The following is a 25,538-nucleotide window of genomic DNA, read 5'->3' on the forward strand; positions in this document are numbered from 1 at the left end:
CGGTGTTTAGCCACTCGAAAAGAACCTGCTGTCCACTGTATAGTTCTGAGAGAAATGTAAGTAGTAAAAATTACGTGTCTTTATTCCAACCCCTCCTTTCCAATAATGGATTTCCCCTTTTCTGCCGAACGACAAATGTCTCAGGGTGCAGAAACATAAACAGATAAAAAGTGAGGGAGGGAGCAGAAAGAAAAAAAGGGGGAGAGAGTAGAGGACAGATGGGGTAGCTGGCAAGCACGTGGCACACTTTGCATGGGAGTGTGTGTGTGTGTGTGTGTGAGAGAGAGAGCGAGAGACACAATAGTGGTAATTATCCTAGCCGTTGAGTGCACAGAGAGCTTGGCAGTATAGGGTCTGAATGGGGGGGTGGGGGTGGGGGGGTGGAGGGAGAGAGGGATAGGCAGTCAAACAGTAATATAATCATAGTCCTTTGTGTGAGCGAGAGCAGAGGGCAGCTCAGTGTCAGCTGTTATTGAGTGCTTATCCCCTAACGGCCTCCCCTACACGCAAACACACGTACACAAATGCACACAATGTACAGCCATGCCGATGAAATCGCACTATTCATGCAGTGCTCAGCCACTTTCACACGTCGGTTCCCTGCAAATCCATCAGTCACAGCCGAACAATGTGCATTATTTAAGCCAAACATTATGGCTAATCTGACATGCAGTGAAGGGTTCCCCGTTGTTGCGACAGGTGACAATTTGAGTTGCTAATACAAAGCTTAATCACTATGGTAACTAGTGTTAATGCTTGAGTTGTCTTAACTACTGCACGCAACGCAAGCTTTGTTCATTCATCATCTGCTTCTCATTTACCTACTGTGCAGGAAATCTGCAATCCCTTCTGCTTTTGGAGAAAGTCAACATCTCTAATACTGTATGTGTGCACTTGTGCTGGTAACATGGGGGCATGTAATGCACATTTTATGGGCACTTCTCTTCGAATCCTTTACAATAGAGGAATCAATAATTGAAAAAGTAGTCAATTAAATCCCAAATAAGACACTTATACACAGCTGTAGTCTTAAAATAACAAAGATGTTAAAATAATGGGCTTGCGACAACATCAAGTTTTGTGTGTGTGTGTGTGGGGGGGGGGGGTAACAGCAGCAGTTAAACAGTGTGATATGGAAGCATGTTTAGGACTCATAAATAATTCTCTGGCCTGGTCTTGATCCTTCAGCCCAGAGGAAATCCCACAGCAGACTAGATAAAATGCGCAGGACACATCTTAGACTTGACCTTCTACTGTATCCTCACACAGACACACTGAAGCCTCCTTAGACATCTTTCTTTCAGCATGGCCTCTTTCTGTCTTTTGACCCTCACTTACTCTCTCTTTCTCTCTCTGTTCCAGCTCTGCGGGGATCGGCTTAGCTTCTGCACATCCTTGATGATAAATAAATGTTTCGCTTTGTCTCCACATCAATAATGCAGACTTACTTTAAGTGCTGCTTTGGGGGCTTATATTCTCCGTCTTTTTCCTCTGTTCTACCCTCTCCCTCACTTCTTTCCTCACCTCCATTCTTCCATCTGATAGAAGACAAGAGGCAGAGAGGGAAAACTTCGAAAAGCACTCAGAACCTCCTCCGGTCTTTCAAGGACTACCTGTGGCTTTGTGAGTGAAAAGCATGGGTTTACTAAAGCAACAGGAGAGAACCACAAAAAAGGAGATTAAAACAGATTTTGATTTATGAAAAATTATTATTATTGATTGAAAAGTGGGAGAAAAGGCAAATATTCATTCAAACCTGCTGTGTTTTGACTAAAAGAATCAGCTCAGCAGCTCTACTCAAACACAAAAAATATAAGGCTTTTTTTTGAAGTGTGCAGAGAAAAACATGATTTTTACAGATATAACATATTCCTAAGTTACAAGCCAAAAAGTTACATTATTGGGCTCCTGATTTAGTGATCTGCTGTCCTGCAGAAACACACTCAACTCTTTAGGTTGAGTTTTGCTTAAGCTAGATGGTTTCTGTAATGTGTGTGTGTGTGTGTGTGTGTGTGTGTGTGTGTGTGTGTGTTATGTACTGGGCTCAAGCAGCAACACAATCATCTGTGGCATAAGATTTTTTTTAAATCTTATCTTCAAAAGATGCAGCTCTAACTGTCATGTAGATCTGGCAATAGATTATAGAGTACTTTCTAGACTCATGACACAAGAAATGTTATACTTTATGCAAGGACCAGGCCGAGCTGATTTCACAGCCTGCCTGAAGTAACACTGTCTACGACTGTCTTCAACTTCTCATCATATGTTAACGATGTCCTTTTTGATGACCTACCTCACGTTACCTTGTCATTTATCCTATTATTAAACTTCTTATCTCTTCATTTGACCGAATATTTCCAGGGAATTTCTTTATTGGAAGATATTTGTAGCTGTTTCTTATCATACTGAAACCAGTACTGCAGCTTGTGCTAATTGTTGTACTCGTTTTAAGCTGTGTAAGAGCACACGTCTAAAGAGAGACTACACTTAATTAAGTTCCAATACAAGAAGAGAATTAGTCCATAGGAGTGAAGGCAGGTAATCAAAAGGAAAGAAAGGAGTGAATGATTTCGCAGCATAAATTCATCACCTGATTAAAAAACCAGATAGTGCTTTGACACTGCAAAGACACATCTGCGTGATATGACTTGCATGCACGTGTGTACTTTATATCCATGTGCAAACATAAGCCCATATATGATTAAATAATAGAGAACCTTTTGGTTTATGGGAGGGCATAATCTCCCTTATTTCAACTATGACTATGACTGCTCACTGCAATCTAGGCTGCTTTCAAGTCTTATACTCCTAGTGCATGGAGAGTATCGAGATGTCATGGTGACTAACTACAGTGCAACCAGGTATCATTGCAAAACGTGTAATAGACACGCTGATCCACCGTAGGCATTTTACGCTTTGTCTCCCCAAAATGAATCGATTAAGCTAGGGGACTGATATGGATATACATGTAAATGTGTTAATAATTTCTGTTTAAACACTTTATCGTGATTATATTTTCATGTTGTCTTGAAAAACAAATCTCCCTCTGCTGTTACTGCAGATTACTGCAACTTCTGCATGCGTGCACATTTCACATTTTGGAGAGGCAAAGCGTGAAATGGACACCGTGGATCGGCGTGTCTGTTACACGCTTTGTCATGATATATATCAGGTTGTACAGTGAGCTGCTATTGATATGTAAGTATCAGGTTACTACACTGAGCCCAATTTATGCCAGTTATAGTAAACCAATTAAAACACCAACACCTCCATAAGATTAGGGTTGAAAAAACTGAAGGAGATAAAATTATTGAGATTTGTTGATCTTAAATTGATAGTTACTGACCATTTGCTATTGGGTGTTGTTTCAAAAATCAAACCATAGGATATCCCTAAGCAAAAAATGGGCTTTAAAGGCAAGGAAACCCCAGGAGAGTGGTGTCTACAACAGGCTTTCATTGCTTAAGACAATTAAGACAATGAAGCCCATGTCTCATCACCATAAAGTCACTCAGAGCGTTGGGAGTGTTAAGGGGGGCGTAACAATAACATGGCACAAGGCACTCATTGCCTTATTAGCAACAGCCATAGCTGCTGTAACTATGCCTTTGGATATGTACTATACATACATACATTTTACTTCATCTAAACTGCAGGATAATACTGTACATAGACGTAGCCTGTAAATGTAACCTGACAGTAAAAAAAACGCCTAAAAAAGTGTGTCAGTATTTGGTGAAACAAGCAGCAGTGTGTGTGTGTGTGTCATTGTAGCCTATGAGTTTCTGGGTAAGGAGCTGCTGTGTATCAGATGTGATGTGCAGTGTATGCTGTGTGTCACAGCAAAACAGCTGTTCTTGCACAGAGCCGTTGGGCACCTGTGTGTGTGCATGTGTGTGTGTGTGGGGGCAGACTGCCTCGTATCGCTGTCACTCACAGAGACAGAGAAAGACACTGATGTTGGTTCGCACTGACACTTATTTGACTCCACTGTCCTTAACTCTTACCCTGCTCCAGGCAGATATCTGCGTTCTTGTGTGTCGTACAGTCATATCACATCAAACCTTGGCACCCAAACACTGGCCTACAGCCCATTCCTCTGCTCCACAACATTTTTTGGCTCTCCCACCATATTTGCCCTCATTTTTTTCTTCTCTCCTATCCCTGTTTCATCAAAATACCTTACTAAATACTTACATTTAAAAGCTTTATGGTCATTTTATATTGATTTGTTTTGACATGAGTCACCTGGTGGGTTTAAGGCGTGGTTGGTCTTATCTGATTTCAGTATTGAATCCAGCACTCATTGGACTGTTTAGTCAAAAATAATTTTACTCCTGCACATGAAAAAACAAAAACAATATAAAATAAAATATATATAAACTGGCAATATAGATTGCACAATGGAGCAGAGCCACATATTGGACATGTTTAACTACATGCTTTTTATGTACTTTAAATTTTTTAATTAATTTTTTACTAGTATGTGAAAGAGGTCAAGTCAAGGAAACCCCGATCTCTTATAGAAGCAAAAATAGATGATAATGACTTTGAACTAACAGAGGGCCAGTCGTCACCCTCTAAGTCAACAAAGGGTTTGATGCTTACCTGAGTTAGCAGAACATGGTTTTTGTCTTACAAAAAAAATGTGTTTTTGTTACAAAATACTGTCTCTGATGGGGCTGTACTCTGAATTCATAGGGTTAGGTCACAGCACACACACACACACACACACACACACACACACACACACACACACACACACACACACACACACACACACACACACACACACACACACAGTCAGCAGTCATGTTCTGCCAGCACTTCTTGTAATCCCTCAGACAAATTACAGCGTCTTCTCCTCCTCTTCCTTTCTCCTCCTCCACCTCGCTCACTCTACTATCTCCTTCCAGCTGCAATTGGATTTGGATAAAGATGGCTTTTCCTTTTCTTCTCTATTCTTCCCTGCTTTGGCTAAAGACGGATTTGCCCAGGGAGATTACACACAGACGCAGGCATACCTACGTGCATGTTCACAGACCACAGCGTGGAGACATTGTATTTGAGGAAAAACATCTTTGCTAACAAACAGCCCCCACCCCTCTACCTCTCACACCCACCCCGCCTGCACTATAGTGACAAGCTTCATAGCCAGAGGTCAACAACCTCTCTTGCCTTCTCTGTCTTTCACTGCTTCTCTCCCTCACAGTTGGTCTTTACGACTATTTAACTCCTTTGCACAACTTTTTCTATCGTTCCCGTCTGTTCTTTTACACACTATCCTTGCATTGTTCTCTGTACATCCTGCAGTCAATCTTCTACTTCATCTTATAATTTGTCTTCAGTGCTCTTCTTCAGGCAGAGGAATTGGCCTTACCACAGTGTAATGTTAACTCCGAGCCCCCCACAGACGACTGCTTTCTTAAAGTGCAGGGGCTGACTTCCTGGGGTTAACTGTTTGTTTGTGCTTTTGTGAGTTCTATTCTAGTTGTGCCATGTGATGAAGGAGACTGAATGAATGCGAATATCAGTAACCGGTAACTCAGCCATTTTTCAGGGCACAGAAGCACACAGTATTAGGCTATCATGACACACAGAAACAGAAAATATGTCCCCAGGGACTAATTTGTGTCTGTGTATGTGTACGTGTTGGAGTAGGGGGCTGGTGGTGCTGTGACTGAATAATTGAAGGGTGGAGGCAGCAGATGGTCTTTAACCCTGAACCCCAGACAAGACAACAATCAATATTTAAGCAGAAAAGAAACGATGCATTGTACACATGCACACACAGAGGCCCGCGTGCACTATATGTAAACTCAGTGACACTTTCTTATGAGAGACAGGGCATGGATGTCACTGTGCATGATATATAGAGTTTGCTTTTCTGCATGTAGCGAGGGAATACATATGTGTGTGTGTGTGTGTGTGGTGTACATCCAAGAGGTCAAGACTTTGTGTAAAATGTGTTTATTTTGCAAGTGATTTTTTTCCACATCAGAGTGTCAGGGTGTAGTTTTTGTGTAATTGTGGTGTGCTTTCAAAAACGTATGAAAGTTGTTGTGTACAGGCACCGTTTATATGCAGATGTGTCATGATAATATCGTCCATGTGCACAGAAAGGAGAAGCACATCATGTGTTTTGAATTGTACAGACATTTGGTAAAAACCACAGCCAACCCACCCACCCACACACACAACCACACACACTCACACACACACACACTTCTCTCTCTCTCTCTCTCTTGCTCTATCTCTCTCTCCTTCGCTCGGCCACCAGTAGTGGTAATGGGGAGGGACCTGTCAGCTCACTTAATGCAGCTAATGTTTGCCTGCGCCTAGGGACACAAGCACAGAGACACACACAGTCCTGACACACACAGCGCTCCACTCTCTCTCTCTGTCACCACTCTGTCACATTCCCTCTCTTCTGCCTCCATCCCCCCTCCTTCCCTCCCCGCATCCCTCTCATTCTCTCCCAGCTTCTTCTCCTCTCTTCACTGTGCTGCGCCCAGGCTCTTAATATTCTTCAGTCTTGCTTTTTCTCACAGCGTGAAGCTTTTTGGGCAACATTTATTATGATCGCATTCATCTTGCATATTACTCAGAAGCTCTTGTTATTCCAAATGACCAGTCTGTTTCGACGGCAGTGAGAGGGTTCTGTTTAAAACAACAAAAGTCACATTTTACGTTAAACATTGTGGCATTATCCTTTTTCTAAATGCCAGCAGAAAAAAAAATGTGATCATATGTCTTAATACTTGGTGACTGAGTGGCCCAAGGAGGCATGTGCTGTAGATTTTAGGCCTCGTTACTGAAATGTGTCATTTTTGTGGAGAAATATGTGACTTCCTCCATGAGCAATAAAATCCATCTTAAAAGTAATAGTATTTAGGCAGGCTAAATTCCAATTGCGGTCTCTTTTAGCATCCTGTCCTCTCCCTTTTCTTTACTTTGCACAGCAAATACAAAAATCTAGACGTTTTGACTGCAACACTTTACCTTAAGCTTGTAATACCACTATATTCATGCTCCTGTAACTGAACATAAACAAATACAAACCAGTGAAGAGTGCATGAAACAGCTACAAGGACAGGCTTAATAAAAACAAATGGCTTATAGAGACAAAAAATACTTCTGTGTTCTTTCTCTCTTTTCCCTTCACCCTTGTTGCTGCCTCACCCCATCTATTCCTCCCTATGCTCTGTCGCTCTGATGAATATCACCCAAGCAAATCAGAGATGCAGAGGAATCTCTCTCTCGCTCTCATTTCTCACCCTCTTTCCTCTCCCCTTATTTCTCCTTTCCTCTCCACCCTCCGTGTTTCTTCTGGTCTCCCTTCTTTCTCTCTCTCTCTCTTTTGACTTGATTTCCTTAACTACCTTCCTTTCCTCCCCCTTGCATATGTGGACCTCATTCTCTCTCATTATGATGATTTGAGGTTCAGCTTCAGTTGCTGGCCCATTAAAAAACAAACAACAGCAGCAAGCCTTGCCTTTCCTTATATTGCACTCAGCCTCATAAGATGGCCTCTGCTCTGCATACTGCATTATAAGCTCGACTACAAAAATTGCCCATCTGTGCTGTTCTCATACTCCAGTATAATATGTTTAAATATGGTCGTGCAGCAGAGATGGTGGTACACACACACATGCTGAATGACCTTGGCAAATGCCACCTCTTGCCAAACTGCCATATCTCAGTGCCAGCCCTTCATGAGGCCTCCCACTCTTTAGGGGGAGTGCTACATGGCTGCGCGGGGATTGGATGCTGGACTAAGGGGAAGAGAGGGGTTCTGTTGTAAAACACACATGTTGGTGTACGGACAGGGATCTGGAGATTTCTGGGGTGTTTCTCACAATCTTGCTCTGCTCTGTAAGACTGGGTCAATATGTACTTTTAATCAAAGTTCATCTGCTGATGTGCTTGGCCCGTCATTTACAGGAGAATTTCCCAACCATTACTGCAACCATTTCAAACACAAGCAGCTGTAATCTAAACCCATGTCAGCATAATATTTTGAGTGTGTTTGCGTTGTTGTATCCTGAGCTGGACTGAGGGAAAAAAAACAATGTCATGATGTGATAGCACCTGTTAAATTGGTCTCAAGTGAGATTAGAGGGTCTGGTTTCAGAGATGATGGGATTTAACAGTATTTGTTTGAGTTGCAAGACAGGCTATATCAGCCAGACTGAGACACAGAGGATGGAAAGATAATGGACAGAGTGGAGAAACATATGAAGTTAAAACATGGAGGAATAAATTATAAAAATAGAAATAGATTTTTACTGTAGCAGGTTACAGGTTTACAGTTGTTTCATTTTTTTAAATTCATATTTAAAATGTTTGGTGTTCAGTGTGTGAACTTGTCTTTGGTTGAAAATGTTCAAACGTGATCACGGCCTCTTTTAGCCATGTGGACTTTTGCGTGACTACACTGTGTTGAAGTATTCAGTCATGCAATACAAACTCCACCTCAAGCTGTACCTTTCAGTTTGATAATAGAATCAAATGTAACCAGGCCTTGTGAACAGTGAAGTTTATGCCAAATTTAAACATGTTCCTTAATTCTGTGCATATATACAAAAATTAATCAGAATTCGTTTGATGGGTCTTTGTCCCTTGTGCTTCTCTTTTTTACCAAATATGGAGCAAACACCTAATTGCCATGAAGAACAATAAGTTAAATTCCCAATTAAAACAATCAGCAGTCAGTTATCTTCCAGTATCACGTAATTTCAGCTTGTCATAATCTCATTATTTGAGTCAGGATAAATGTTGCCCTTTCCCTGATTTTTCTTTGAAACTAAAGTATCTGTTTGTTTTTCAGAATAACATCCAGTACTAATCAGGCTTCATAAACATGCTGCTCAAGACCAATAATATGTTCTTAGAGTTGTTCATTCTTTTTATTCTTTTTATTCTTTTAAGATAGAATTTAAGGGTAAAGTGCTATAATAGACTACCCCAGTTTACACCTCACAGTGTAAAGAAAGCCTATTGATCCCCCTGACATTTGAGCAAATCAGAAGCTAAGGAAAATGTTTGTAAATGGCAAGGTTAGCAGATACATTCTTGGTCTTGTGTAGACATGAGAGCAGCAGCACATTGATTGTGCCAAATCTGTTACATTCAATAATCCCCAAACTCGAAGTCCTTAGCACTTCTAGGTTCTGTTTGAGACTGCAGAGGCCTCCGGGGTGGATTTGATTTCTGAGTCTTAATAGAGCATATTCAGAGTGACCGAATATGCTCTATCTGTCTAATCTTTCTCCTGCTTTAGATTTAGAAAGGCCACATTTGCTTGTCGAGCCCTGATTAGTGGGGGAACACAGAATCCATTCACGCTCACATCCACAGCTACGGCTAATTTAGAATAATCAGTTAGACGAACAGTAATACTGCTCACCACTGCACCACTGTGAAACCTGTTACATTAATCCCTTGTTTTGCACATTAAAGTCAGTTTACAGATATTTGTGAAAGCTTCTGCATTTATCAAAATGTGTTTTGCAAAGACTTGTACCTCTAAAGGGAGCTGTCATATGAGTCAGTGTCAGTTGGTGTTGAAGGGTACAAATTTGAATATGGAAAATTTGGGGGTGTGAACCAAGTAGACCTTAAATTTATTGCTAGTTTCTGAAATGGTTTCTGTTTATCCCTTAGGAAAACACTCAACCCTAACTCTGATTAGAGGTTTCTTCCTGTTCAAAGGAAATATTTCCTTCCCACTCTAAACGGCTGGTGCACAGAGGGAAAATAGTTGCTTTTGTCTATACAATTATAAATTTTGGATCTTGTAGTGGCCAAAGATAACTGTTGTTATTGTTTTTTCATATTATCAATTGAAATGAATTGAACTGAATCTATAATTAAGCTGCTACTGCTTAAATTGCACAGGCACCTGGATTTGGAGCTTTTTTATATAGATCATCATGACTCTGTTATAGGAGTGTAAGCATAATTTTTGGGGTGTCCTCTTTTAATAAGATCCATATTTGTTCCCCATCCTACACCTTAATTGTCTTTATTTTACCTCTGTGTTGTTCTGTAAAGACCGTTCTATAGCTGTTTGCCACTTTCTGTACTTGCAGATGTGATTTAACCATAGCAAAGCCTCAGAGAAACCATCTTCTCACAGCGACTTTGGACTGTTTTCCTATTAAGTATGCTCATATCTAAAAATCATACCAGGAAATGCTGGATCAGCTGGCTAGCTGACTTCAGTGTGCGTGCACGCGTGCAGGCTGTGTGCAGATGTGTGTCTGCACATACATGTTTTTACTTGCTTGCGTGTGTAGCTCTACATATACTGAGTGAGGAATGTTTGTGTGGCAAAGAGACAAAAGCATTCCCAAGGAAGAGATAGAGGGAGAGAAGGAAAGAGAACATCTTCATACATGAAAGCGGCAAGTGATGGAATCTTAACTGGACTCTCAATACTCCCTTTGAGCATCCTCCTCATCTTCATCCTTAATGTGATCTTTCTTTCATCTATTTCTCTTCTCTTTTCCCCAGTTTGTCTTTACTTTTTTGTTTGTTTCTTTCTCTCTCTCTCTTCATGTCCCCTCCCCCTTGCTGAGACAGTGACACTGGGCTTAAGTGGGACAGAGTGTAGGGGGGCATTGAGGCAGAAGAGACAGAGAGACAGTCATGAAGGGAGGGAGGCTGTGCCCTCACCCCACACCTTCCCCTAGTGCCGCTTCCTCCGAGAACGTACCTCGGGCACTCCTGGACCCTCAGGCCTCCTCGCGACATCTGGGGGACCCGCTTTTAGCATGTCACCACTACTCCACTCCAATCTGCAACATCTGTCTCTGCAGCTCTTTTGCCTCCTATCATCCTTTATGTCATTCTCCTGCTCTGGCTCCTCCTCCACATCCTCTTTTGGGTCTCTGTCACCAAGATGCCCAGCAACAGTGGTGAGGGAGCATCATCACGGTGGTACGGGCAAACGATGGGGGTTGGAGGCCATGGAAAGGCATGCCTAGGAGAAGGGCAGGCCATCTCTCTCCCTGCCTCATTCCCTCCTTCCCCTCCCTCCCCCGTTCCTCATGCAAGGTGCACTCATCCGCACACAGGCCTTGCTCCCCGGTGACCCCCCTGCTCCCTGAGATTCAGTATGTGTCACTGCGCGCTTGCTTACACGCTGTGGCACTGTAGTACTCCCACTGAGGACAACATGGCTTTACAAAGGGCAAGGCTTTATTGATTTGTGTGAGAGAGTTTATCACATGTGTGTCAGCACACTCGCTGTTCTCCCCTTCTCATGTATACAGAGGGAACACTGCAGGCAGTACCGTATGTGTCCGGATACACATATGAATATACAGTACATTGTTGTTGAATTTACACAAGCACACAATGGAATCAAGTTCAATATCTAAACAGAAAGTCCAAGTGGTGCTTTCAGAGGATCCATGATCAGTCTTTTCCCTGTTTGCCTTGTCTTCCCTTTCATAATGTATGACAATCAAACAAAAGCGAGCGGCATGTGAAATTAGACCCTTCATGCACTGTCGTTTTTGTGTTTTCCACGGCAGAAATAAGGTCACGCTGTAGTAGAGTTTACTTTGCGCTGCTGTATGTGTGTTTATAATGCATTAGATATGCCCTGTTATCATTCTCATGACTGGTGAGCTTGTCTCAATCTATTATCTATGAGACTAAATAATTAAAGACAAAAGCAACACAAAGCACCACATGTTGACAAGTCTAGCGTATGTGTTTGCATGAGTGTCAGTGACCGAATTTAATCTAAGATAAATGCAGATGAAGTCTTTTTTGTGGTTGTGTGTGCTGTGTTTGCATGTGTGCTCTGACATGCAGAACCATCATTTTAAGAGGAAAAGACAATCTGAGAATATGACGATGGTTTTGTCTTAGTCTGACTTTTGCATTGCATTCCTTTATTGTTTCTCTTCATCCAGACATACGTAACTACTCCCATCTTGCTGCTTGAATATTTATGGCCATTCCAATTAAGGTTTCTTAACTGTGTTAGAGGCCTTTAACCATTGCAGAGGGTAGTCTGAGATAAAGATGTGGGGGTGGGCTGATGATAAAACAGATTCTCCTTCTCTGTTTCTTTCGGTTTGGATGAATGCATATTTTCATTTCCTTTATTTGTTTTTCCATCTTCCTTTCTCTTTTTCTATTTCTTTAGTCCCAAGCATGAGTTGTTCAGAGAGGGTGAGGGGTGTGTGGGCGTATGGGGTGTCACCTTCTAACAACAAATATAGAAAGAGAGTGAAACAGAGAGACAGCAGCAGGAAGAGAGAAGTATGGAGAAACCAAGGAAACAGATACTGTGAGAGGGAAAGACAAAGAAAACAGGAGACTTGGTGGTGGTGTTGGGGAGGGCAGCAGCTGGCATTTGACGGTGAAGCATGCTTTTTTAATGAGTGCATTAGTCCTCTGAATACCTATCCTCAGATCACTGCATCACATTGAACCTGGAAAACAGACTGAACAAAGGAAGAGAGGAGGATGCGAAGGTCAAGGCTTGGGGCTGAAAAACCAGAACACTTGTAGAGAGATAAGAATAGAGTAAATGTGTATCTGTGCTTCCTCTTCAATTATTCTGCTTCTAGTAACTGTGTGTGTCCTACACTCATGCAGAGTCAAAGAGGCAAACTCTATAAAAATTCACACAATTCTTCTTTAATAACCTTCTTCTGCTATTTTGACACAACCTCTCCCCAGTCTATTTTTTTCAGTTTTTGTCAATGATTGACTCAAAAAAAAGTGACAGTAATATGTCGTCCTTGTAGGTCTTTCTATGTCTGGCTTGTTCTCATAGCACTTAACTATTACAGACTGCTTTGAATGTGAATAGAAAGGAAATAGGAGCAACCATCATTCATTTCATACTAGAGAGAGCAAAAGGGAGAAAGGGGTGGGGGGGCTCAGATAGGGAGAGAGCCTATTGTTGGTACGTGTAGATTTCCCTTTGTCAAACACATGCCAATTCTTAAGCCCCAACAGAAGAGAGGAGAATAGGAGAATGATAGCAGCAGAGAAAAAAGATGAAAGGAAAAAGGGCGGGTTGGAAGGCGGGAGTAGAACAGAGGGGAGGGGAGCAGTATTGATTTGACACTAAGGGAATCACACCACAGCGCTGTTCATTTTCATTTATCTGCCCTTGTAATGGGTGTGTTAATATGGCAGGTAGGGGAAGAGGGCAGGAGGGGATTTAGGAGGATGCAAGCATTTTATTAGAATTCAGTCTTTTTTATCCTTCCCCTCTGCTCACCAGAAAACCATCCTGCATACATGCACATGTGCACATACCACATGCATCTACAAACATGTCAGGGTGAAAAAAGTAACATTTTAATACTTCCCAAATACTTCCCTACAAGACACAAAAGGGAACATGTTTGCCTTGTATAAAAGCCCTCAGCTCAGTGTAAAAACAAGAAGTAAGTATTTTTAGCACAAAACATAAGCCAGAGCTGTTTATTACATGTGTGCCCTAATATTGGAAAACAACGGTCATAAATTTCTTAAATGAAGGTAATATTAAAACAAGACTATGTGCCATTATGTGTTATTATGTAAATATGTTTGTGTGAGAGATAACTAACTAATCTAAAAAGATACTGATACTGAAGGATGGCTGTTGGAGCCGACACATAATGCTTTTAAATGTGAGTGAAAGTGGGGTCAGGGTGGTAGTTACATGTTGGGTCTGAATGGATAAAATAATGCTTTATTTTGTGTTCATGGTTGTGCTTTCTTGTATGTCTAGCTCTACTTGAGATTTAGGTAGCAGGAGTGAGGACATTAGTAGAAAATATGGACAATTTTAGCGGCCTTTACTTTCACCCAGGCAGCACGGTGGAACAGTTTAAATCCACTGGCTAGCTGGAGCTTTTCTGTATGGAGTTCAGCATGCTATCTCTGTGCTTGCATGGGTTCTGTCTGGGTATTCTGGTTTCCTATTCTGAGTGCTTGTCTGTCTCTCTGTGTTTGTCCTGTGATCGACTGGCAGCCTGTCCAGGATGTACTCCGCCTCTTGCCCTGTGACAGCTAGGACAGACTCCAGCCCCCTGTGACTTTGAATTGGATAACTGGAGGAAAATGGATTGATTTACTTTCTAACCCAGCTTCTAAGAGCTGGCTGAGGGTTCTTGGTTTTAGAGTATAAATTTCAATTGGGTTGGGTTAAGTTATGGTTATTGTTAGGCGTAAGGGGCTAGGAAAAATATGACATGTCAATAAGGGTTCTGTGTGTGTGCGTATGTGTGCTTGCGTGTGTGTGTGTGTGTGTGTGTGTGTGTGTGTGTGTGTGTGTGTGTGTGTGTGTGTGTGTGTACGTGTGTACGTGTGTACAAGGAAGAAGCTTAGATACAGTATGAGCAGCTCAAATGAAATAGCTTTTAGTAGACCTTCCCAGTGCCTCCTTGAAATCAACCATAATGGGCCCTTGGTAATTATCAAATAAATTAGCCAGGGGAAAGAGTGGGAGAGCAGGAGGAGAAGGGGGAGGAAGAGGGAGGGATCAGGGCTGACTCCTTTCATTCTTTTTCATTCTCATAGCTGTCTTTGCCTGTTAAAACGCTTTACCTAAATTTATATAATTTTGTCAGACAGGCATCTTGGTGTAATTTAATACTTTTGTTATGCAAATACACGTTGGTTTTTATTGTAGTTTAGGGCATGTTTTCTTTCTTTATTATAGTGTTCATCAGCTGAGATGGATTGATAAATTAAGGATTAGCACGCCTCCAGTAGGATAACAGGTTAAAGAAACCATTGATTTTCAGCCTTTTTCTCCCCAAACCCATATTATTTAGGAGTTAAAAATACCTGACATTTCAACAAACCTATTAGAACTTGTAATATTTAAATAAATACGCATGTGTAGGGATGAAGTGTTGATTCTTAAATGGTACTTCTAATGTGGATGGGTGGTTAAAGAATCATGTGGTCATGAGATGAGTGTTTGGAGATGAACTGGGCAATATCAATGGACAGTGTTGTACACTATTATTTTATTGCTCAGAGACAGTATTCACTATAGGTAGGATTATCAAAGGAAAGCACACTGTTTGATTGTGACAATTTTGGGCTCTAGCAACAGAGCTGTCCATGGTGCTACTTCAGCTACTATTTGAGAGCATTGCAAAATGTAAGTATGCATTGTTCTGATCTGATATAGTGACTCGATATTTCTTCTTGAAGATACCATTTGCACTGACTTGTGTATAAATAAATTGGCTTTCTAGCTTGCTAAAAAGTCTCTACACACTGAAGGGTGCACAATGTGAGAAAACCCTATGTTAGCCTTAATCATAACCCATTTAAACATATTTTAGACAGACGTGCTTTGGCTTTACTCCATCGTAACACAAATATATAGTTCATAGTTTGCAAGAAACAGATACATGCGCTCATAAAATCATGGGCTTAATGGGAAGCCGAGGAGGCCTTTCACACAGGTGCAGTTTTAGCCTTTGCATGCTTTTGCACTCCTGTTTTACTATACTCGAGAATATTTACTTCTACACTTCTGCTTGTTTAGATGAATAAAGAACATCTTCTCCAAGTGAAGCAGTTGGGACTAAAGGGCATCAAACCAAATTAAATAACACACTGTCTCTTAATAGTGGTAATGGATTCACGGTAACAACACTGCACTGGCTTAGTAATATCTACATTTTGGAACATAAGAATTTTTTCACTCCAGTAATAATGTGTCTGCAAACCTGGATAGCTCCATAAGTTTTTTTTTTACTAAAATATGGTTATATATTTTTGTGTCTGTACACTAATAGGGGGTTTGCATTCAAAAAAGATTATTTAAATCAATATATGATTGTGTGCAGAGTTTTACACTTCATATTGAATTAACCCTAGAGCCATTTTTATCTATAGTCCCCCATTTCCAGGCCCCAAAGTAGGCCAGTTATATGCCAATCATGTTCAAGTGAATGATGCCATCATCAGGCTGCAAAAGCAAAATAAACCAGTATACATTCATTTTAGCACTAATCAACTCTGGAACACCAATAAGACTGGAAAACCACAGAAACAACAAGTGGATGATCGCAGAATTATCTCCATTTCAAGAAAAACTCCTTCACATCATCTCACCAAGTCAAGAACATGCTCAAGGAAGCAGGCATATCACTGTCAAAGTCGACTGCATTTATGAATGCAAACACAGAGGACTTACAAGAAGGTGTAAACCGCTGGTTACACTCAGCAACAGGAAGGCGTGATTAGACTTTACCAGAAAACATCTAAAGGACTCTCTACAGTTTTGAAAAAAAGAAAAGAAGACAAGATTAACTTGTACAAGTTGTGCGACCACAACACATCATCTGTCAGATATAGAGGAGGCAATGTTATGGCGTTTATGGCAGCCTGTGGAACCAGGTCACCAGTGTTTATTGATCATGTGATTGCTGATAGAAGCAGCAGAATGACTTTTAAAGTGTACAAGGCAGTATACTCTGCTCAGATTCAGCCAAATGCTACAAAACTGATTCAACAGCGCAAAATGGATAATCATCCTAACCATAAGACAAAAGCAATCAAAGAATTTGTCATGGTAAAAAAAATAGGATATTCCTCTATGGACAAGTCAGACAGCTGATCTCAGCCCAACAGATGATGCTTTTCAGTTATTAAATAGAAAAAACTGGAAAAAGACTCAAAAGCAAATGGAGGCAGTCGCTTCAAAGGCCTAGCAGAGCATCACAAGTGAGGAAACACAGAATTTTGTGATGCTCATGGGTTCATTGAGTGCAAAAGATTTTCATGCAAGTGTTAAAAGCAATCTTTATATTTAAAATTATGCTAGTTTGTCCAGTTAATTTGTAGCCTCTGAAAATGGAGGACTGTATAAAAATATATTTTTTAAAGCACACGCCTAAATCCCTGGCTGTGACAACACATACACACAAAGTAGACATCTTTCATTGTCACTGTAGCATATGTGACAGCTTATGTGTGTCTGAAAGAGAGATTGACCATTAAAAGTAGCATTGTAATGATGGAGGGTAGATGGAGACGAATTGAATGGAGGGAGTGGAAAAGAAAAGGAAGATAGAAACGAGAAGGTAAATCAGGAGGAGGTGAATAAATAAGGAATGTGTAGGTGTACTCCACTGTCTGTTCATTGCTGCAACACGCTGTAGTGAGGATACTCACCACAAACACACACTCACAGTTTGTTGAGTGCACTTTGCAAATGTGGATTGTAAGACAGTGGGAGTAAGAATAGTGTAGCTCGTTAGACAGATTGTGAGTGTCTCTCACTGTGTGTGTGTGTGTGTGTGTTAGTGTGTGTCTGTGAGCACATCCATTTGTGAGAAGTCCATTTGCGCAACTACTGGCCTGCATTGTACCAAATCTGCAATCCATTTAGCCCAAAATCTGAAAGGCAAACCTCGATGTTATGAGTGTTTTTGTTAACTAGTGCAGCCTAAAAAATAAAGTGACAGGATGCACAGAGAAATGTGGTGAACTCCTCTGTGGCCTATAGCCTAGACTTGTGAATCAATTACAGATCCATTCAGCAGTTCCTTTCCTCTCCTCTGATCTCGTTTGCCATCATTTAAATGGCTGATTTCGTTTTTACCTCTAATGAAGGGTACCGTGCACGCACACACACACACAAAGACACACACATAGACACACGTGCACACAAAACTCACATGAAACGCACACTTGCACGTCGCTGTGTGCTACCGCAGCGCCCCCTACCCAGCTGTTATCACGTGAGTGCACGGGCCCTAGCAACAGCGAGCGAGAGAGTGAACAAAAAAGAGAGATCCTGGCGAGAGCAGGGGACAGGGGAATGGGTAAAGAGAGGGAGAGAGAAAGAGATGAGAGGGAGGGGGGAGCTGTGGAGCATTAATAAGTGATGAGTCCAACAGTGTGAATTGCTGTTAGTTAGCATTGCTGCAGCGCCGCTTTCATTTGCATGGCAGCACCAAGAACAAACCCCTTTACTTACGCCATTTCCTCTCTCGCTCTGTATCTCTCTGAGTCACTTTTTTTTTCTTTTTCCTGAACCATTTTATCTGTTTCTATCTTTTCCTCATCTCCTTGGTCTAGTCAACATCTCAAAATATGTATATCTTTTCTTAGGTACTTTTTAATCTTTTTTTTCATATCTGATCTGTTCGTCTCCTTCTCCGAGCCTCCCCTGTGGCTACAACATCACTACATTAACATTATCATTTTTTTCTTCACTGCTTTCCTTTTTTATGAGCTCTTATGCTACCGTTCCTTCCTCCTCTATTTGACAATAATTTGTTGAAAATGGCAGCCATATACTACTGGAATATATTTAGCATCACCTTTCCTACATCCCTTCATCTTCTGCCTCCAACTCCTCTCCCCTTTTCACTATATCTTAAAAAAAAGAGGAGTGTCCTCTCTCTAGGGGAACTTTGGGGAAGACAAGTGATGCTCCAGGGCTCCTTAATCCTTTTTTCATTGCCCCCCCCTGTCTCAGCATCTCGTTATTTGCATGTATGTGTCTGCCTGTGGAATTTTTGGCATACGTGCGCATACGCTCACACAGAGATCTAGCAGCAGCTTCTGCACTTGGCTTGACTTGATGCCTCAGGCTGATCAGCTGAACTGATTCCATTACTTACAGACCCCCCTGAAAGAGAGGAGCACAGACTAAGAGGGAAAAAGGCAGAGACAGAAAGAGGTGGAGGGCAGAGGGGAAATGAGTGGAAGAGAGACTGGGGATGGAGAATAGATGCCATGCAGAAGGCAGAAAAAGGGAAAAAAGAGCAAAAAAAGGGAAGAAAAGGTTGGAAAACAAGGAGGAAGTGAGAGGATTTTGCACCTCCCTTGGGTGTAGGATAGACCTCAAAATTCTCATCCAGCTTCCTACAGTAAAATAAATAAATAAAATACAGACACAGAAGCACATACAAACACACACTCAAAAACAACATCAACAAACTCCTGGAGGCGTAGGCAGACTAGACGAGAATTGATCTCCTCTCCCACAAGGAGAGGCTTGCAAGGAGGGAGAGAGAGAACGGGAGATGGAGAAAGATGTAGAAGAATTGTTTTTACCCATGTATGGCTCTCAGGCCTGTAGGCCCCTCATCCTTCTCACTCTCACTCCCTCCTGTGTCACTCCCAGCGGCATGTTTCTCTTTATCTCCCTATCTCTCCCTCCATCAATCTCCATCTGCCGTCTTCCTCCCTGTAGGTCCAGACCCTTCCGCTACTCCACTGCCTCTCGCCGTCGCTGCCTGTTTTAGGTGTGTCACATCTCCAAAGACAGCAGGGAAGCAGAGAGTGGCTAGAAATTAAATATCAGTAGTGAAAGAAGAGGAAGAGTGGTAGAAAGCTTTGGTCAGTGCAGTCAAGGGGAAAATAGGGCATGTTTTTTTTTTACATTTTCTGTTTTTATCTTAATTTTACACACTGGATACGCATTTAAATCACAGCATTGAAGGACCAAATGTCAGCCATGATCACCATGTATATAAAAAAAATCTTTTTTAATGCTACCAGCTACAATGACCATGACTGGAAGGCAGTTGAAAAGGAAAGAAGATATGTGCATGCAGGTTGGCTTGAAAAAGCATATTAATAATAAGATGCATAGTGAATGATAACTTTCAGTTTTTATACCATGTCTGCTTTTAATCTGGTATACCACTGCAGCCCTACTTATGGAAGATGCTACAGCTGGACATCTAAGGGGATTAAAAGGTAAATTAGGCTTCTCAAAAAAGCCATCTGTTAGCATCCTGTATATGTCCTTGAGGTTTTTTCTGTTTAAAGTCACTTCAGGTTTTGAAGGTTTTTTTGTTTTTCTAAATAGTTTTTAAAACATAGAAAATGTCTGCATATTAATAAGAATAGAAAATACTGTTCATCATTACTGCTAAAACAATCTATAGTTAGTGTAAAATATGCATTTTACTGACTTTATGATTTTTTTCTATGTTAATTTCTAATTATTATTTTGGTTTGGTGAAATTTGATGTTTAATAATAATAATAATAATAATAATAATAATAATGGATTGCATTTATATAGCGCTTTTCGAGACCCTCAAAGCACTTTACAATTCCACTATTCATTCACTCTCACATTCACACACTGGTGGAGGCAAGCTACAGTTGTAGCCACAGCTTTAATGTAACATTTAATGATATTTATTAATTTACAGAATAAATTAATCGGTTACACAGAAAAAAAATGATGCAGGATGAATTCTTTTCCTTGGATCCTTATGCAGTTTGAACAAGAGAGAAAAAAACACAAGATAAGAACAGAGTATAGAAAAATAGTGAGAAGGCTGGCATAAGTTTCCTTCACAGTCAGCAGTGACAAGCTCCTTTTCATTAAGGTCCCCTGCATCACTTTCCTTTCCTCCATTCTTAGCCATTTCTTACTCTACCCACCACTCTTCCCTCCCGTCACCCCCCTCTGGTCTGTCTTCCTCTCTCCAGGCATGTTGTGACAGGGTGTAGCAGTGTGTTATACAGGGTTCTACTCACCAAGTGCATATTATCCTGTAAGGCTTAATACCTAGGTTGGAACAAAAGGGCAGGCTTGGAAATTATAGCTTACGTCGCTTAGTACTCAGCACAACAGTCTGACTCACATGAAAACACGCGTGTGTGAACTTCATATATCCATGCAGATGCACAAGATGACACTGCCGTGTGTATGCATATTCAGAACTCTGACAGCTTAGTCACAGACACACAAAGATTTTGTAATGCCTCTTTCACGATTAGTTCAAATGCATTAAATCCTGTTTTAGAATTAACTGCCTTAAATAAATCACTCAATTTATGCCTGGTATTGACAAACAATCTGTAATTGGATGACAGTGTATAAGGCCCCAGACACACAGGCAAGTAGTCCTGGAAGTTGCTGTCAGTTGCTAGGTGAAATTGTTTGCAAAGACTGCTGCTGTGCACCTACTTGCATTTGCAGCAGTCTTTATTGTAGCAGATTGCTTTGATCGAGTGTTTTTGGGCAAGGCAGCATCTTGCATGAAAACTAAGGGCGGCCATAGTGATATGCTAGTAAGCATCAGGGAATACACCTTACCTACTGACCAGAGGTTGGAGAGGGTCACTGACACGTCTCTAGATATGTGAGACTGAGGCCTAAAGAAGAAAAAGTCTTTGTAAAAGGAATTTGTTCTATGTAAAAAACACAAAGTGCTCTGAGTTGTAATGGAAGGTACTGTGATCAGATTTCATCCAGGTGAATATAGCTCATCAAATAATGAATAAATACACCAAACAAGTTAAAACGTCATCTGAGTCTTCTTGTAGACTTCAACAACTCTAACAAAATGTTTGTTGACAAGTCTGTGAGCCGTGTTTAACTTATGTTTTTAAACTGTGTTAACAATCAAGATAACAAAAAAGAATTGATGGACAATTGCAAACAGGCCCCATGGACTGTATTTATTACCAAAGATTAATGCCAAGGTGTGACTGTGGTGAAGAAGTACAGCCGCGACTCTCCGCCATATCTCAGTCTTGTTAGTGTGTGTGTGGCAGAAAGCCAGGTCAGTCTTCTCTGTTTTATAAATCTCCTTTGGATGGACTTGTGCAGCCATAAAATGCATTGATTTTGTTGCACACATTGTGGTAGGAGACACACACACTCACACACACATAGACAGATACAAAGCTGGTTATTGATACTTAATACACAGTAAACATATGCATATACGTATTATACACAGTTTTTCACCATTTGCCAGCCACAATAAAGGAATAAAAATGTAAACAAATAATCATTTAAATCATCTTGTCAATAAAATGATTATTAGCTATGTTCCTGATTAAAACTTTACAATTTAAGTGTTTAAAAAACAAACAGTAGCAATAAAGTTTTAACACTACATTAGCTGTTTTCCATAAACCAATTGATTTGCTTGCACCCTAAAAGTTTCTAAAAAAAACCCTAAAAAACAATAATAATGCTGTGCTACGACTAGGCGCTGACCTATTGCTTGGAGCATGTGTGTGTGTGTGAGTGAGTAAGAGTGTTTTTTGTGCTTGGCACATATTTCTAGTATTCAACTATTCAATGCACCTGCATTTTACTAAAGCTCTCTCTTGTCAACACTGCAAAGAGATATTGAAACATCGTGTACGGCAAACAACAGTCACCATGTTCTTACACTCACATACACTCTCACACACACACAGACACTTGCACAAATGCACGCACACACACTGTAATAGCATTCACATAACCAAACAATCTGCAATCTACTACAAACTCTGAAGTGCACACTGTCTAAAATAACCCTTTGGGGGGAACAGAATACAAAAAGACTCAGAGAAGCGGAAAGAATGAAACACTGAAATACACTCTCCTCATCTCCTTTCCTTCCTTCTCTTTTTCTTCTCTCTCACATACACACATGTGCAGATACTCTGTCTATTGACATGCAGATAAATCACAGCCAGTCCAAGCAGTCACTGATGTGACATGAAAATGACGCTAATCTGCTGTTACCATAACACGCACCGACACATCAATTATTAACGCTTACAATAACTCCCCACTCTCTTTTCTCTTTCTTGTTCCTCTCAAATGTCTTTTTCCCGTTGTGTACATCTCACTAAAAGAACGGGACAGAGTCAGTTAAAAGCACCCATGTGTTCGGGTCTTTTGATGACATGTATATTATAGAAGTGCTTTTTATCTTCCAAAAACTGTGATTTTTTTCCTTACAAATATGCTCAGTGTTGGTGAAGCTAGTAGCCCCAACTCTTCAGCAGCGCACATATGCTATATGAACAAAAGCTCTGGGCCACCTACCCTTAACACCTACAGGAGCTGCTCAGCCATTAAAACCCTTGGCATGAAGCTGCTAGTGCAAAGTTTTTAATGCTGATGTTAATGCCAGAGCAGGTTTGGATCTCTGCAGTTATTGATTTGGTGACTTTTAAATACTTTGTCTACACTGTAATTGAATGCAGCCTGACACTTTGAAGTGCTTCCTAAACACTTCCACTTTACAATAATACCACTCACAGTTGATCATGGAAAATCTAGGGTGGAAAACCGACTTGTTTGGACTGTGGCATCCTATTACAGTGCCACACTCAAATTCAGTGAGCTCTTTGGAACAACCCGTTCCTTCACAAAAACGTTTTTAAAGATAGACTGCTGTGCAGTGGCAATGGGACTGAAAACATCGACTTCAAAGACTAAGAGTTGGGATCCGATACTTGTCCATATAGTGCTTATAGGGTTACCTTTGTGAATCTTGAGAACTTATACATGTGTAATTAAATGATCAAATGGAAAACATGCTGTTATTATTTAGCCCTACGAAAGATAAAACAGGACATACATAAACAGCATGTATGTTTTTTTGACCCGCTCCTGTTCTGCTCTCCTCTACAGGCAATCGATTCTTCCTGACCTCATTTGGCGCGCTGTACATCTCAGAAGTGCAGAAGGAAGATGCCCTTTCCACCTACCGCTGCATCACAAAGCACAAGTACAGTGGAGAGACTCGTCAGAGCAACGGAGCCAGGCTCTCTGTTTTGGGTAAGCAACAATTTACTCTATGAAAAAGAGACTTGTGTTTAAGTTTTAGTTTTTGAGATTTTTGGTGTTTGAAATCAATAAAACCTTTTTGTGACCTTTATAACCTACAGACCCTACGGAGTCCACCCCGTCAGTGCTGGACAGTTTCCAGTCCAGTGAGGTGCAGGTGGGGCATAATGTGGAGCTGCCCTGCATCGCCTCTGGATATCCAAACCCGACCATCCGTTGGCTAAAGGATGGTCGACCATTACCAGCAGACTCGCGCTGGACACGGCGCATCACTGGTCTCACCATTTCAGACTTGAGACTCGAGGATAGCGGCAACTACATCTGTGAGGTCACCAACAGCTTTGGCTCCAAAGAGGTGACGGGTCACCTCAACGTGATAGGTGGGTAAATTTTTAATTTGCCTCTCCTGTCCTCCAGTGTTCCCCTCAAATAGCAACTGAGTGCAATAGGCAGAAGTAGTAAATGTGACATCAGGACACAAACCGCAATAGAGACATCTTTTAAGCTCTGTCGGTTCTGCCGTGGCCACCCTCGTCTAGGTCGAGCATGAGCTTGATATTTAAGGATGGCTTGCTCCCCCACTGTGTTCTCAAACCGCAGTGAAGCGTCTCCACAGTGACAGAGAACAGTGGTCATGCAGGCCTGTCGCTCCATTTTCCGATGGGTGTGTGAGAGAGAGGAGAAGGTTATGGAATATATACAATAACATTAATGTTAATATAAGAGATGTTAAAAGGTGACACACATAGAAGACACAGAACACTTAGAGGAGGTTATGGAGTTGGTAAAGATAAGAGATGAAATTTGAGGGTGGCTTGAGACGAGTTAGTGGACGCTGAGTACACTGGCCACAGGGCACATCATTGCACAGCCTACAAACCTCAAGTGACAGGGCATGCAAGGTGGGACACACACACACACAAATTTGGACAAGCATACAGTATATACACTCAGTGCCCATGAAGAAAGTCTTACACATTCATTGTCACAGAGACACACATGTTCACACACATTCAGCAGCCTCCAGCACCTAACACCAGCTGCTTTATTGCTCACTGACATTTTCTCCCCTTTTCGTCTTTCTGTCTCGGTTTTCCTCGCTGCTTAGAGCGTGCGCGCACACACAAACACAAAAAGTCAGAAAAAATGATATACATACAGAAAGCACAGACTTATTATACCAACATGTTATTTGTGTTGAACAGCACAGAATAGCTCAATAAAAATTGCTCTTGCGCAACAATGCAAATAATACACTTTTTAGTGCCCGAGGGACACGCACCAGTTTTTGTACCTTCAATATTTGGGTAGCAACTGGCTTCTGTGCTTGCTTGCTGCTTACCGCTTCATCCCTTTTTATTTTTTAATTTACTTTGTCTTGCCTGTTCCTTCTACCACCTTTAGAGCCACTGCGGGTTACCTTGTCTCCCAAAAATCTGAAGACAGGGATCAGCAGTACAGTCATCCTCTCCTGTGCTGTTCAAGGTTCTCCTCACTATATGGTGTCCTGGTACCGCAACACAGAACCTGTTTTGCCTGATCAGCACTTTTCCATCCAGGGTGCTCACAATGAGACGCTGTTCATTTCTGCTGCACAAAAAAGACACTCGGGTGCTTACCAGTGCTTTGCCACACGCAAAGGCCAGACTGCCCAGGACTTCTCCATCATTCTCCTAGAAGGTATGGAAAATTATGCTTCTAATATTTGTAAGAAATTGTCTATGTCTATTACTCAAAACTGTTCACATATAGAAAAGGAAAAAATAATAAACAACAAACAGCTTTTTGTTGATTACTATTATGCATATACTGTTACAGTGGTCTATACTCATATTAACCCTCTGAAGTCTAAGCAGTCATTGTTGACCATCCCAGCCCAACCACAACCATACTTAATCCTAGGAAATCGGAATATATCATTTTAGTTTTTATCAAATCGCTCTCTTACAGAAAGTCAAAGAAAGTAATCATTCCAACTTAAGCATGAAGACATA

The 25,538-nt window shown here is 41.1% G+C and overlaps 1 protein-coding gene across 1 annotated transcript in view; it reads left to right on the forward strand.

Annotated features, from left to right (window-relative positions):
* The window catches only part of dscaml1 (Down syndrome cell adhesion molecule like 1), a 99,390-nt gene that overhangs the window by 37,745 nt on the left and 36,107 nt on the right, over positions 1 to 25,538 (forward strand). The window contains exons 4-6 of the mRNA XM_085430126.1: positions 23,389 to 23,535; positions 23,646 to 23,924; positions 24,949 to 25,224. Coding sequence (XP_085286252.1) covers positions 23,389 to 23,535; positions 23,646 to 23,924; positions 24,949 to 25,224 — 702 coding nt within the window. The remainder of the gene's footprint in view (positions 1 to 23,388; positions 23,536 to 23,645; positions 23,925 to 24,948; positions 25,225 to 25,538) is intronic.

The sequence above is a fragment of the Copadichromis virginalis genome, linkage group LG14, assembly GCF_057382275.1.
Source record: "Copadichromis virginalis isolate Kocher_CV1m ecotype Utaka linkage group LG14, C_Virginalis_male_GT1.1, whole genome shotgun sequence".
NCBI classification, from domain to species: Eukaryota; Metazoa; Chordata; class Actinopteri; order Cichliformes; family Cichlidae; genus Copadichromis; species Copadichromis virginalis.